The sequence below is a fragment of the Clarias gariepinus genome, chromosome 13 (assembly GCF_024256425.1).
Source record: "Clarias gariepinus isolate MV-2021 ecotype Netherlands chromosome 13, CGAR_prim_01v2, whole genome shotgun sequence".
Taxonomy (NCBI): domain Eukaryota; kingdom Metazoa; phylum Chordata; class Actinopteri; order Siluriformes; family Clariidae; genus Clarias; species Clarias gariepinus.
Genome location: NC_071112.1, coordinates 7,787,575 through 7,803,088, shown reverse-complemented (window position 1 = coordinate 7,803,088; position 15,514 = coordinate 7,787,575). Strand labels below are relative to the sequence as shown.

General features: G+C 39.4%; 1 protein-coding gene across 9 annotated transcripts; it reads left to right on the top strand.

The window, feature by feature from the left end:
- The first annotated feature begins 945 nt into the window (after positions 1–945).
- Positions 946–13,854, top strand: arhgef33 (Rho guanine nucleotide exchange factor (GEF) 33). Of its 9 annotated transcripts, XR_008361854.1 has the most exons (16): positions 947–1,937; positions 4,150–4,193; positions 4,765–4,962; positions 5,060–5,157; positions 6,231–6,340; positions 6,435–6,539; positions 6,664–6,790; positions 6,895–7,027; positions 7,596–7,691; positions 7,791–7,883; positions 7,993–8,225; positions 8,369–8,440; positions 9,076–9,688; positions 9,785–9,921; positions 10,025–10,085; positions 13,512–13,617. XR_008361854.1 is itself a non-coding variant. In XM_053509508.1 (15 exons), exons 1-15 carry the CDS (start codon positions 1,916–1,918, stop codon positions 13,642–13,644), a joined length of 2,208 nt encoding a protein of 735 aa, XP_053365483.1. In that variant the 5' UTR covers positions 946–1,915; the 3' UTR covers positions 13,645–13,854. The 9 variants fall into 9 exon arrangements, 8 of the variants coding, with proteins under 8 accessions (XP_053365483.1, XP_053365482.1, XP_053365481.1 ...); XM_053509508.1 differs by lacking the exon at positions 10,025–10,085 and having other exon boundaries at positions 946–1,937; positions 4,771–4,962; positions 13,512–13,854; XM_053509507.1 differs by lacking the exon at positions 10,025–10,085 and having other exon boundaries at positions 6,234–6,340; positions 13,512–13,854.
- The last annotated feature ends 1,660 nt before the right edge of the window (positions 13,855–15,514 follow it).

Here is a 15,514-nt window from a genome sequence, read left to right as displayed (position 1 = left end):
TACAGACATCAGCTGTATGTATGACTATGGGGATTTATAGCAATTTGACAAAAAATTTGAAAATCAGTGTGCTCAGTGTGTTAAGGCTCTGAGTTACGGATCGGAAGATTGGTGGTTCGAGACCCAGCTCCGCCAGGTTGCTGCCATTGGGCCCTTAAACAAGGCACTTAACCCTTTCTGCTCCAGGGGCGCTGTAAAATGGCTGCGTCTGCGCTCTGACCCCTGCCTACCAACAAGAAGCTGGGATATGCGAAGAATTAAGCATTTCACTGCATATCGTACTGTGTACAGTATGTGACAAATAAAATGTATCTTAATGGTAGGTAATCTGATTATTCTGAAAAACAGATCGATGCATGAATGTGGCTTTTATCAAAGTATGATGAACTTCTTATCACTGTCACCTTGTACCTCCAGGCTTCAGGGTTCAATTTCTGCCTCGGGTCTGTATGTGTGTGGAGTTTGGATGCTCTCCCAGAGTTCGGTGTGTTTTCTTCTAGTACTCCGGTTTCCTCCCACAGTCTAAATACATGCAGATTAAGATAACTGGAGTTTCCAAATTGGCCATTGTGTGTGAGTAAGTGTGTGAGTGTGCCCTCCGATGGATTGGCACCCCGTTTACGTTACCCACCTAGTGCAGCTGAGGGTGATACTCCGGAGAGACTTATGGTCGGGGAATCATATTTTACAATTTAAGACAACTGTCTATTTTTTATTCCTGTTTATGAAAATTAATATTGTGTGTATGTGTATGTGTGTGTATGTGTCCTATTATAATTAGTAGCCACATGATGACATAGTGTACATGTACTCGAGGCTGGATGTCTTTACAGCTGGGCGTTTCCTCTGCACTCTTTATTATAGTTTATTATAAGTCATTGTAATGGTCTACACTGCTGAATCACTTTAGTAAAATATGATGTTTGTGTGTGTGTGTGTTTAAGTACTTGTTAGTAATGTAAAACTGTGTGCGGGTGTGTGCTTAGAATTTAGAGCAGATCTGTCTTGAAGGTTGAAGAGGAAATTGAATCATCTGGGTTGTTCTATAAAGCAGGGGTGGATCTTTCTCTCTCTCACTCTCTCTTTCTCTCTCTCTCTCTCATGTCTTTATTTTTCCATTTACTCTAAAACAAGGCTTTTTTGTCCAAATCCTCATCAGACTCACATGGTTTGGAAGAGAGAGAGAGCGAGCATGCTGAGGTGGGACAGAACGAGGCAAACAAGGTGAAGTGCGCAAATGAGAGGTTTGGACACTCAGGATGTCTTAGGTCAGCTTATAAGGGGAGAGAAAAGGAACACACAGTCTTTCTGGAAACCAATAACCTGGAATAATTTTGTAAAAGCGTGAAAATCACCTAAACAGCTTGATGCAGAAAGACAGTGGGACAAGATTGTATAAACTGAACAACAAGGACAAGTATTTAGAACTGGAGAAATGATCGAGACATGTTTTCTGAAATTTGGAACTATGATCGAACAAGTTTCTTGTGGTGTAAAGATGCTGGAACAAGATTGTAGGAGATGGAAATCTTGAATAAGTTGTGGAAAGAGAACGGAACAAGATTGAAGAAGCTGTAAGACAGTGCAAGAAGATTCTGGAAGCAGGGAATTTTTTTTTTTTTTTTTTTTAATGAATTCTATAAGCAGAAAGATTAGACCAAAGTTTTAGAAACCTAAAAGACTGGAACAAGATTGTAGAAGAAGGTGGACAAAATTCTGAAGTCTAAACAGCATTGGAGAAAAAAAGAACTGAAATTTGAATAATATTCAAGAAACTGAAATGTTGGGACACGTTTTTTTCTCCTTTTAAAGGAAGAAAGACAGCATAATAAAGTTCTAGTAGTTGAGCTACAGTTCAAGTAAATGTAGATTTGCAAGAATTTACCTTTCTGGACATTAAAGCCTAAGTTGGAAGATGGAGAAGGAAAAAACAGCAGGTGAAGATAAAGGCATTAAGCCTAATTTCTTAAATGGGATCTATATTCATTTACCACTTGGCAGGTTGACTAAAACTTATGTTTCTGCAATGATTTTAGTTCAGAACATAAAATGAAACATTAAAGACTGGGTTCAGTGTCAAGCCTCGCTGTGTGTGTGTGTGTGTGTGTGTGTGGTGAGGAGCTAAGATTAAATTGTTCACATCAGTAGTCAGACCTCTTCAGGAGTTACATCGGTATGTTATACTGGTACAACAAACTCTGGAATACAATTGAGGCCAGTATTAAGTACATGAATGTCAATCATTTTTATTAGAGATTTTGCCTATTGGACAGATTGGCTCATTGATAAACTTGTAAAAGATCTTTAAATGAAGGTAAGTCTAGTAGATAAGTGCTGGGTGAGTACGTAAAAATAGTATGTTTGCCAGCTAATGGATTTGTCCAAGGTGTGCCACAAAACAGGATGTGCCGCATGACATGATAGATGAGCTGCTGAATAATTTTTCAGGGTGGAATAATGAGTGTTTTTGGATTATTTTGCATATTATATACAATTAAGATCATTCATGCAGCACTATAATGCCAGCATGCTAGACCTTATCTCAGATGTAAATTTTAATTTCCATTCAGATACCTTTGTTATAAGTTATAATACTTTTTCTTTTTTATTTACTAGTACAGTCTGCAATTTGTGTGCCTGTTTGTTTTTGACTTGTGGTATTGGCAGTGGGGCTTAAAGTGTTCTTTGTCCATCAGAACAGAAAGGTTCAGAGTGTGTGTGTTTGTGTGCAGGTTTTTATCCCAGTCAAGCGGAATCCACACCTGGTTCCACCTATTTAATTAGTTTAGTTAATTAGACGATTAGGTGTGGTTTCTGCTTGGTTGGAATGAAAAACCAATAGTCTATTTAAACACACACACTGCCCCTTTTTAAAGAGGATTTAACACTTGTACTGTAGAGAAACCTCATTTCTGTCACTTTTACACACACAAAAAAAAATAAACTTTTGAGAGTGTGAATTAAACATGTAATTTTAAACTGAATTTCTAGCATATAAAATGATCTTAAGTGTGTGGATAAATCGTCTCTAAAAATATGCATACCTTTGTGTAAATATGGACATTGCCCAATAACTATAGTCCTTAGTTCTCCTGTTGTTGTCTAACTGAATGTTGTGTGAATTAAATTTTAAGAACATTTTATGGTGAATGAACACTAAATGAATGGCCAAAAAACAACAATCGTTGCATATGCAACAAATTGTAGCCTTTCGCACAATGTCCATGTACATCTACGGTTCTTAAGTTTCTAACAGGGTTTAGAATTCTGGAGATTGGGATGGGCACAACAGCTTCCTGCTGAAGTTCTGAACTTGAACATGACTAGAAAAACTTAATTAACCAGAGCACAAGTGGCACACAAAGAAAAAAATTGCCATGCAAAGTTAGTTTGAATCTGAATATAGACATCAGTCACAAGAAGTATAAAGAATTTGTAAGTTTAGCTATGTTATGGTAAAATTGCATGCACTGAACTGTGTTGTCATTATTATGATTATTTTTGTTGTCTTCTTTTCAGACCTACCTTTAAGCACACCGAATTGTCACTAGAAGTGACAATTCGCAAGAAAGTTAGGTTGTTGGTCAAAAGCAGGATGGACCGTCTCAGAGACAAATAGCTAGTAATCTTAAAATGACTAGATCAGAAAGCCCAAACAGATCTGGGCCTTCTAAAGGAAACCTTTATGATCTTGATCTGAAGGTCTGTTCAGAATAAGCCTCTCATTCTATACTTATGTGACTTGTTGCCTAAATCTAATTATTACTAACCCCTAATGTAATAGCTAATGTAGGACATAGCAGAAATATAAAGTACATATTTGTCATTTTTAATAGACATTCCCATAATGTTGCTGTAAAATTTGTTAAGAATGTTCATTGAAAATTTTGTGCAAATCATTACTAAATCACAGTTTAAAAGGTTTGCAGAACATTGCAGCAGTGCTTTAAAAAAGAAAAAAAAAAGTTTAGGATAATAAAAGCCATGCATGTGTTTTATTTTTGTAACAGACTAAACATGAGTAAAATGGAACTAAATAAAGAAAACCATTATAACCTTCTAGGTGGGAAAAAAAATATCTTACTGCTGTCTGGATGTATAAATGAGCTCTAAATGTTTTCTTGTGTGTGTACACTGATTTATTCATAGATGCAGAAACACACATCGATGATCCAGATCTGCACATGGTTCAGGTAGAATGTCTTGTTTACTTTTAGTGAGTCTCTTTCTGTGTGTGATTACTTTCACATGAGTGTGTGATTAATTTGTGTGTAACAGATTTACTCTTTCTGAAGGCACCCACATGCACACTCACACTAAAGTGTCTGCTGCTGTTATTTAAAGACGTTAAAGCAAACGTGATCAAAGTGCAAGCAAATGTACTTTGACAAAGTTTAGTTAATCGCTCTAGTTTGGTTTATCCATAATTTTTTTAAGTAACTGACTTTGTAAACACTCATGCATTTTGACAAAGCCATACTACAGATTTAACATAGTTAATTTACGCCTGTTATTTTAACTAGCATATTTACATAGTGTTATTAACCTTTGACATCACACACAGTCTAAAAGAAACAAGATATAGTTTATTGACATTATTTTTGTTATTATTTTGTTGCTGTACAGGACATTGCATGTGATTAAAGATAATCACATTTTGTGTTTTAAAAGTGGTGTTTTTAACAGGGTCAATAATCAGTATATCCAATCCCTTATAGATTATGAACGTCATGTTTATTCCGCTTTAAGACTCTCATGTTACAGTTGCAGGCTCTGTGGGCGGAGCTTAAGGCAGGACTCCGGGGTGTGGTCCAGGAAATCTCCGCCTTACAGCAGAGCAACAGCCGCTTGGAGGAGAAAGTATCCGAGTGCCAGAGAGACACGGCCGAGAAAATCCTGTCTCTGAGAAATACGCTGAACACAGTGCAGGTGCAACACACACATTCATCTCTAGACAGTGAGGTAGCAGAGGAAAAAAGATAACACACTATACACACAACACTTAATATTAATAAATACAGTTGTTGAGGATTAATAGGACATGTTTGATGTTTTGCAGGAAGACACAGGCACTGCTCTGTCTCAGATCTCTGAACTTAACATGAGACAAAAAGAGCTACAGATAGATATGGACTTACTGCAGAGGACACAACACAGGTAACAGACAAAGTTCAGGATACAACACAGGTAACACGTATTGTAGAGGACACAACACAGATGTCATGTAGTGCAGGGGACACAATACAGGCCATACAAATTGTAGAGGACACAACACAGGTAACACAGTACGAAAAAGTAAAACATATGCAATACATACTGTAAAGGACACAACACAGGTAATACATGCTGTAGAGGACACAGTGCAGGTAACAAATAATATAAAGGACACAACACAGGTAACATTCTACAGAGGACACAATGCAGGTAACATGCTTTACAAGACACCATACAGCTAATACAGTACATGCTATAAAGACAACAACATATTTAACACGTGCTGTAGAGGACACAGGAAGGGCAATAAATGCTGTTAAGGATGCAACGCAGGTAAAAAATGCTGTCAAGGACACAACACAGGTAATAAATGCTGTCAGGGACACAACACAGGTAACATTCTGTAGAGAACATAACACTGGTGACAAATGCTGTAGAAGACACACCACAAGAAAGCATTCTGCAGAGGACACAACACAGGTAATAAATGCTGTAAAGGACACAACAGAGGTGACAAATGCTGTGGAGGACACCACAAGGGTAATACATGCTATAAAGGACATAACACAGGTAGCACATGCTGTAGAGGACACAGCACAACTAATACATTCTATAAAGGACACAACACAGGTAACACATGCTGTAGAGGACACAGCACAACTAATACATTCTATAAAGGACACAACACAGGTAACACATGCTGTAGAGGACACAGCACAACTAATACATTCTATAAAGGACACAACACAGGTAACATGCTGTAGAGGACACAGCACAACTAATACATTTAATAAAGGACACAACACAGGTAACACATGCTGTAGAGGACACAGCATAACTAATACATTCTATAAAGGACACAACACAGGTAACACCTTGTACAGGACACAACACAGGTGACAAATGCTGACGAGGACACACCACAGGTAACACAACACAGGTAACACATAATTTAGAAATCTTACATTCACAAAGACTTTCTTAGCTGTCCCTCAAGCATCTATTACCTATGTTAGTAGAAACTTCTCAAATGCGGAGGAGCTCATGGATGGCCACACCTCTCCCTGCAGCCAAACGCAACTGAAGCTCATTCAGCATTACATCAGCAGCCTGCCGACCAATCAGAGTGAGTCAAACAGTGACTGTCAGATGCAGTCACACTGGACCTTTTGATTAGACACACCTTTGACATTGTGTGTGTCTGTATGTGTGTGCTTTAGGGTCTGCAGAGGATGCTGGTGATTTCAGGACTCAACCTAAAGATTCACTGTGGCAGGAAAGGAGAGTGAGCCGAGACCTGACAGAACAGAACATCCACGACATGAGTGTGTCTTGTACAAAAACACAAAATAAAATAAAATAAAGATGAATGTATAAGACTGTGTCTAATAATACTATGAATTTACTTGGTAGCTATTACGTATGTCGTGTATGTGCGTGTGTGTGCAGGTCAAAGGCAGGTAGCTGCTCTGGAGCTGTTGGAATCAGAGAGAGTGTATGTGTCATATCTGTCTCTGCTGCTGAAGGCCAACATCACCTACAATGGCTGTGAAAACTCTAATCTCAAAGAAAAACGGTAACACACACACACTTTTAAAATTTACCAGAACCTAATCTGAAATAGCGCCCAGCACATTTCATCTACTATCACATCATTAAACTTCGTTTTTTCTGCCTCAGGCTGTTCCCATCTTCTTTACGGTTTCTGATCCAGCAGCACCTGGAGCTGTTGCACCTTCTGCAGGAACGTGTGCTCAAGAGTCACTGGCAAGGCATCATGGGAGATGTATTTCTGAGGCTTACCAGTAAAGAGGTAATAGAGCTTTGCCAGTCCTAATAAAGGAGGCATGGCTTAATTGCATGTCAGTTTCAGGGAAGGAGGTGTGGCTTATGTGCATGTCGGTCTCAGTGAAGGAGGCGTGGCTTATGTGCATGTCGGTCTCAGTGAAGGAGGCGTGGCTTATGTGCATGTCAGTCTCAGTGAAGGAGGCGTGGCTTATGTGCATGTCAGTCTCAGTGAAGGAGGCGTGGCTTATGTGCATGTCGGTCTCAGTGAAGGAGGCGTGGCTTATGTGCATGTCATCTCGGTGAAGGAGGTGTGGCTTTTGTGCGTGTTGTCTCGGTGAAGGAGGCGTGGCTTTTGTGCATGTTGTCTCGGTGAAGGAGGTGTGGCTTATGTTCTTGTCAGTGACTAGTAAAGGAGTAACATGCACATAAGTTAATCATCAATAACTCAATTTTTTTTTTGCATAAATTTTAGTGAAAAAAGAACATAGTTAATGGTGATCCAACACTAAGATAACAATGTAGATTAAACAAGGGCTAAAATATCATATGTCTGTGTGTGTGTGCATGTGTGTGTGTGTGTGTGCGCTCCACAGAATGATTTTCTGGCCAACTATGTGTCCTATCTAAAAGAGCTGCCTGAGTGCCTTTCAGCTGCCAGTTTATTCTCAAAGCCTGGTGGCCTTCTAGAGGTAAACACACACACACACACACACACACACACACACACACACACACAGAATCAGATGTGATTATTGAAAGGTGTGTCTTCATTGGCTGTTCTAATCCAGGGTGATATCACAGGAGATGAGACACGTCCATCCCTACACACTCTGCTCCTCCAGCCAGTCCGGCGCATCCCAGAATACCTCAGACTCTTACAGGTGTCCATCTAACTATGCCCTCCTTCCTTCAACCCATCCGTTCATTTGTTCATTGATATGTTTTGGTTATTGGTGTAATCGTTACGTAATATTTCTGTGTGTCTGTTAGAGCCTGTTGGGTCAGACAGAGTCTGAGCATCCCGATTATTATCTGCTGCTTGTGTGTGTGCAGCATCTACGGTCCTTCACCACCCAGTACAGTAACCTGCTCCAGCACAACCAAAAGCTCCTCACACACTCAAAAACACACAGTCCGGGAGAACATACACGCAGCCTGTGCACACACCAGCCCGGTGTGTGCACACCAGACCGGGTGACACGCACACACAAGGAACTAAGCAGGTCCAACTATGATCATGTCAATGTTTATGATGAGAGAAGAAATGTATGTTTGTGTGAGTGAGTGAGAGAAAGAGAAAATTAGATGTGCCTTAGTATGTTTGTTGTGTGTTTAAATGACCAGGTGTTTGTTGTGTGTAATTCAGATCTTCTGTAAGGCAGCTGCATACAGTGGGTTATGAGAGTTCCTCAAATTACAGTAGCACAAGTGCACTGCCGTGAGTCAACTACTGTTCATCCATCCATCCATCCTTCTGACTCATCTATTTACTCCAACCACTCATTCTATTTGCCAATCTTCTATCTGTTCTATCCATCCATCAACCCATCCATCATTCCACCATTCAATCAATCCATCCATCTCCTCCATCCACCAATCTTACAAATCTTCCATATATAATACATCTATAGAATCTACCCATCATTGCATTGACCTAGTTGTCTTATTCCATCCAACCATCTGTTATTCATTGCTTTCATCCAATCTAATCTACTGTATCTGACCATCCTACAAATCTTCCATCCATCACCCATCGTTCCATTCATCCATCCATCCATCCATCCATCCATCCATCCATCCATTATCCACCCACCCATCTTTTCATCCATCCATCTCTTCATCCATCTAACTTATCTATTTCCTCCATCCCCTTAAGCCATCTGCCAGTTTTCCATATATTCCATCCATCCACCCAACCATGCCCCCCATTATTGCATTTATCCATCCATCCATCCAACCCATTAATTCACTCAATCCACTCAACTTATTTATAACTCATCATAATTCAAATTCAAATACAACTCTCATTCATTTATTAAATAAGTACTGTGTCTCTTTTCATCCCTTTCTCAGCGATCCAGCCCACAATCAGAGCCGAAAGAAAGCAACTGTCCGTCGATACCCTAACTGGGAAACAGAGCCCAGTCGTAGTCACCCAGACATTTCCTTCACATCTGACTCAGAATCTCGTCCCAAAGCCACACCCAGTCAACTCCACAGGATTCCAGAGACAGAAGGGATGGGGTCAGCTCTGGCCGACGCAATGGGTGCGTTCCTTCCAGATGGTGACGTAGACGTGTGCTGTTCAAGTCGTTCCCATTCTACTGACTCAAGCATTGACATTGCCTTTGTGAGCTGTAGCCCTTCCCTCAGTCCAAACCATCAATCCCATAGCAGAGGGCGGAGCAGTGGAGGTGGGGTTTACAGACCCAGCCATGGTTGCGTGTCACCTGATTCAGCCAGCGTGATGAAGCCTTTGCAGCTGAGCCAACGGAAGAGCAAGTCGCTGAACGGATTGCAGCTTGACAGCATCGACAGCCGGCCCCACCTGGCCAGAAGTCCGGTTCACCCCAGACTGGTGCGCCAGTCAAGCGCCAAATCAAGGCTGAAAAATAGCAGCCCAGAGAGGCATCAAGAAACAAACACACACACTAGTGCTGCTGAGCTCACACAACAACTAATCAAGGTTACACAACACGAACCATCACCATGCATGGCGCATTTTCCAAAATAAAAAGCTTCATTTATTTAGAAGCAAACATGCTTTCTCATCTCATTTTAGGATCCTGGACCTCCAATATGGGAGGAGTTTAAATGGAAGGATGTGCCTGATGACTGTGACCACACCCCACTGAGCGAGCGGAGCAGGAAGGAGGCCAAAGGATTCCGGAGCTCCTTCAAAAAACTCTTTAAAAAGAGGTGAGGGGAGCACGTACACACTCGTATGGCAAGTTATCTCATTAAAATGTCACACAACTCACACACCCTTTCTACAGAATCTTTCTCCTTTTTTATACAATAGATGGACATGATGGTTAAACTGATGATTCAGGGCCTCTAGTTTGAAGGAGCCACAGAAGTTGGTAAAACATCTGTGTTTTTACATCCAAACATGCACTGCATTCCTATGAATCTGAGGAAGGAAGGAAGAATGCAGTGGAACATGCTTATTCCATTAGATTTGCTGTAGTTTAGGTGGATATAATGGTGGATAGCTTTCAAAACCAGATGTAAATTAGTGGTGTGAGTGATGCCATCTCATTTAACTACTCTTGAGCTGTGTACTGGGGTTCAGCCATTTTACATACCACAAAGTAACTGAAGAGACTAATTGCAAAATGCAAAATATAAATTTCTGCCAATAAAATACTTGTAATTAAAGTTTTTTAAAATTAAAGAACATGCATATATATATATATATATATATATATAATTTTTTTTACGTTGCTAACCATTTTTTTACACCTCCGCCACTAGATGGCGGTGTTCTTAAGTTGTGTGAGTGTCTGTCCGGTTGAGGTTTTGGTTAGAGGGACAAGTTAAGAAGGACTGCTATGATTTACAGTACTGTGCAAAAGTCTTGGGCACCGTATTGTTATTATTATCTTAAGTGCAAATATTAAGTTATATATGTTGGTTATGTCTGCATTATTATGTCAAAACCCATTCTATATTTTTAAAGATTGATAGAAAAATAAAAAAAATAATAAATAAATAACGTTACAGATGAATATTTGAATGCAAATTGAACAAGAAACCTAATAAAGGTTCCTGGATTTTGTATTAAAATAGAAAGGAGCGAGTGTGGTAAAGTTACCAGAAGGACTTATATTCTCCAGCACACTCAGTAAAACAGCTGTTTTACTTACTGTACTGTTTAAAAGTCCTGGGAATATGAAAAAAAAAAATGGCATAAGCATGAACAGAAACTATTTTGCGTGAGATCTCTTTGCGTGAAAAAATCATGCAATATGTCAGATACAGATTTGTGCAGTTTAATAAGTAAACTAGCTGTTAGGTTTTAGGGCAGTGGTGGCTCAGTTGGTTAAGGCTGCGGGTTACTGGGTTACTGATCGGGAGGTCGGAGGTTCGAGCCACTGTTGAGCCCTTAAGCAAGGCCCATAACCCTATCTGCTCCTGGGGCACTGCGAACTGGCTGACCCTGCACTCTGACCCCAGTTTCCTAGTTGGGATATGCGAAAATTTATAGGGCAGTGGTAGCTTAAAGGGTTATGGCACTGAGTTACTGATCAGGTTCGATCCCCAGCTCTACCAGGTTGTCACTGTTGGGCTCTTGAGCAAGGCCCTTAACCCTAACTGCTCCAGGGGCGCCGTATCATGGCTGACCCTGCGCTCTGACCCCAGTTACGCTGGGATATGCGAAGAAGCAATCTCCCTCTGGGATTAATAAAGTTCAAATTATTTATTTATTTTATTATTATTTACTGAACGTGCTGGAGAATACGAGTTCTTCTTGTAACTTTGTCACTCTTAATTCTTTCTATTTCATGCAAAACCCACGCTACAGTACATTAGATTTTTTTATTATCTGAAAACTGGTCTGTGAATTAAAATGATGTTTTCTTTAAAAGCATGCAAAGATTCTTCTGTAATGCTATCTATTTATGAATTTTATTTCTTAATTTTTAAAATTTATTTTAATGTTTGGAAATAGTGAATGATTTTGGAAATAATGCAGACATGATAAGCATATATGCATTTGTACTAAAGATAATACAGTGCATAATGTAATTATGACGAGGGGCATTCAAGTCAAACTGGGGCATTTGATTACGCAAAATAAGATTCTGAGAGTAGAAACTGCCTTTATTTCTCTATATAATCCTTTGCTACACTAATGCACTTATCCCAGCGTTTCACTAGTGCTTGGATACCATCACAATAGAAAGTTTCCTTAGGACGCCAGAGCCATGATCAGACTGCCTGCTTCATGTCAGAAATGCTGGCCTTTCAGGAACTCCTTCAATGACCCAAAGATGTGGAAATGGTTTAGAACGAGGTCAGGACTGTATGGGGGATGTGGCAATGACTCCCAGCCGAGTTCCTGTAATACACAAGTGGTGTTGGTAAATGATGGTGTGTAGAGTTCCCACAGACAGATGCGTCTGTTCCATAAGTTGGCGACAAGTTAATCGTTGATTTTTAAGGATCGGGCATTCTATTCACTGAGTCTTTACAGAATGACTGCAGTGGGCTCAGAGCCACCTCGGTCAGGATAGTAATTTATGTACGTATGGCCTTCTTTAAAACGTTTGCACCATTCAAATGTTTTACTGCAGCTTCTCTAAATGTTAATCACATTTACACTTTCATTCACCAGAAATGTCATCACAAGTCCCGGTTTGACGTAAAGGCGTCTTGTATTTTAACCAGCAGATGACCAGATTAGATTTGGAATTTGAGGCAAACTGGGTTACGGTCACAGCAAGGTCAAATGTCTGAAATAGTTTTCCCTTCATAATTTCCTTCCTGTTTGAGGTTTAAAATAATACTTGTTAATAATAACCAGAAGGACTAGACTTATCGGTGCCAGAGACTAAAAATCCTCAAGGAACTTTTCTTACAAAACACCCTCGATATGATTAGTATTTCTTTTGAAACACAAGTTATATCTCGCACTAACAAATGGTAAATTTCTCTATGACGTTATCCATGCCATGGTCAGTGTTTCAGAAACTGCCTGTCTTTATCCCGTTGATTTTCACCTATGGCAGTCGGAGCAGTTTACATAGAATGGTGTGTAAAACAAAAAACAACCAGTGTGTGGGCGTTCTCTGTGTCAAAATGCCTGACCGTGGCCAAACTGGTTCGAGCTGACAGAAACGCAAATTTAACTTAAATATCTTGTTACAAGTGAGGTATGCTATAGAGCAACACCAAATGCACTACGTTAAACATTGTAGCAGATGGGCTATGGCCGCAGAAGAGCCCACCAGGTGGCGCTTCTATCAGGTAAAACAGGCAACTGAGGCTATAATGTGTGTGAGTTCAACAAAACTGGGAAACTTAGGATTGGAAAAATCATTTCCTAGTCTAAGAGTCTTGATTTCTTCTACAACTTTCATATGGTAGGGTCAAAATTGGATGTAAAGAATTTGTCATGAAAGCATGGCTTTCCTGCCTTGCATCAACAGTTCAGGCTGGTGTTTGTGGTATGATGGTGTGGGGTTGATTTTCTTGGCACACTTTCTTGGGCCCCTTAGTACCAACTGACCATGCTTTAAATGCCACAGCCTACCTGACTATTGTTGCTGAGCACGTTCATTCCTTTATGACCACACGATACACGCCATTTCACAAAATCATCTCAAATTGGTCCACTGTACTCAAACGTCTCCACAGTCCTGTTAAATCGATGCCACAAAGAATTAAGGCAGTCCTAAAGAGAAAATGGGGTCGAACCCAGTATGAGCACGATGTTTGTAATCAAGTAACAAATGATGAATGTATAAATACAGTAACGTGCAATAACTGTATGTGTGTTTCAGGTCTGGTGGAGAGAGCAAGGTGGAGAAAGCTGTGGAGAAACCCGAAGGACAGAAGAGCAACGAGCTGGAATCTGGGAGGTTAAACAACAGACAACATCGATCTGGAGATATCGACAGAGGAACTGCGGTCTAAACACATACAGACACGCAATTTGTGTTGCTTAATGATAATATGCTTCACTGTGCTCTGTCAGAATGCTATTAGTCACCATTCAGTACGATTTTATAGAAATGACATCACTGCTGATGTTGCTTACATTTATCATAATAATTACACACATTCCATCATGAGGTCATGTAAAAAATATGACATTTAATAAACATAGTCCATCTGCCCAGCCAATCCAATGCATTAACGTGTGTTTATGACAATAATGGCATAAAATAACAGACACGATGACCACCGTTCGTTTGTTTTCTTTTCTTTTTATTTTCTTCACCTTTAATGTGTTACCTCAATCTCATAGATCAGTTTCACTTTCGAAACAAAATATAGACGATTATACAGTCTGTAAAACCAAATATTATCGTACACTATTTACATTTCATGTGCATGGTAGTGTGAAGTGAAGGAGTTAATGCGGTGGAAGAAAAGAGAACGGACTCGAAACCTGTGCTGTGATGACGATGGCTCAAGATGAAATGCTGCATTCTGAAAAGGTTGAAAGTTGAAACACGTTCAGCTCTCTTTAAACTCGCTCTCACTCACTCACTCACTCACATACATACATACATACATACATCCACTCTCACTCTCTCTCACTGTTCAGTGATGTGTGTGTTCTCCTACAGCCTGCATGTTTGGACTGGAAAGCACTGCGTTATATCTTAAACACAGCAAGTCTCGATGTGTCCGTGTTACAGGCTTCATCTGAAGTTGAGTGGCATTTTGTTAAACGTAGTTGATCAGCCAAGACATGTTTGTATATTAAATTGTAGATAAAAAAAAAAAAAAAGATTTTTATGTGGTGGCCATGTTAAACAACCAGAATATATTTTGGCTTATTCAAAAATACTTTGTCTCTTTCCACCCTCCAAGCCACGTCCTAGAAAGAAAATCTTTTTTAGGCAACTAATATTTCTCTTTATTACATTAGATCGTTTTGAGCAGATTATTAGGATTATATTTTCAAGCTTAAAATTGTCCTACTCCATTAGCGGTGTTCATTCCTAAGAAGAAGTAATTAGTACACAAGTCTGAAAACAGTCTTGATGGTCTTATATGTGTTATGCAATAATGTCATGATAGGAAATTATGAGATAGCGTTTTTTTAAACCCAAGATATCATTACATGCTAAGACATTGCTTTTTTTTTTTGTAGTGTATAGTTTCACCCCGAACCTTAACGTATTTAAACTAGAGATGCACCCATTACATTTTCCTGCCAGACACTAATTTCTATTCAATAACATTTTCTCCAAAACTCTACAATTTTACAGGACATTCTCCAGGTTACTTGTTTATATAAAAAAAAATCCAAATGAAAATAAAAACTCAACAAGGAGGGAGAATTACATTTCACGAGAATATCTCGTGCTTCCTCCCTGACATGACCCTCTTGAACTGCTGCACATGCACACTTAGGATGCAGAGAATAGAGCGAAGACGCAAATGATCAATGCATCTTGAATTTAGATGTGATGTTGAAAGTTGCATCTTAAAAATAAACAAAATCTAATTTAATACATGTAAATACAATGATTTTTTTTTTTGGGGGGGGGAGTACAAAAGAAAAAGAAATGTGTGAAGTGTGTGTCGAAATTGTAAACAAAAAAATCTACAAAGAACACAGAGCTGGTGCGCAATTTAATAATTATATAAATAACTAGTGTGTCAGATCCAGCATTTGTTTTCTCTTTCTGTCTGTCGTTCCATGTCTCTAGCTCTGTGGTCTTCGGTTTTAATTCACGAGTCAATCTAATTTAGAGTCAAATCACATTCTCATTTAAAAAAATAATAAAATGCTCAGATTCAAACAGAAAGTGCATACAATTACAGAATT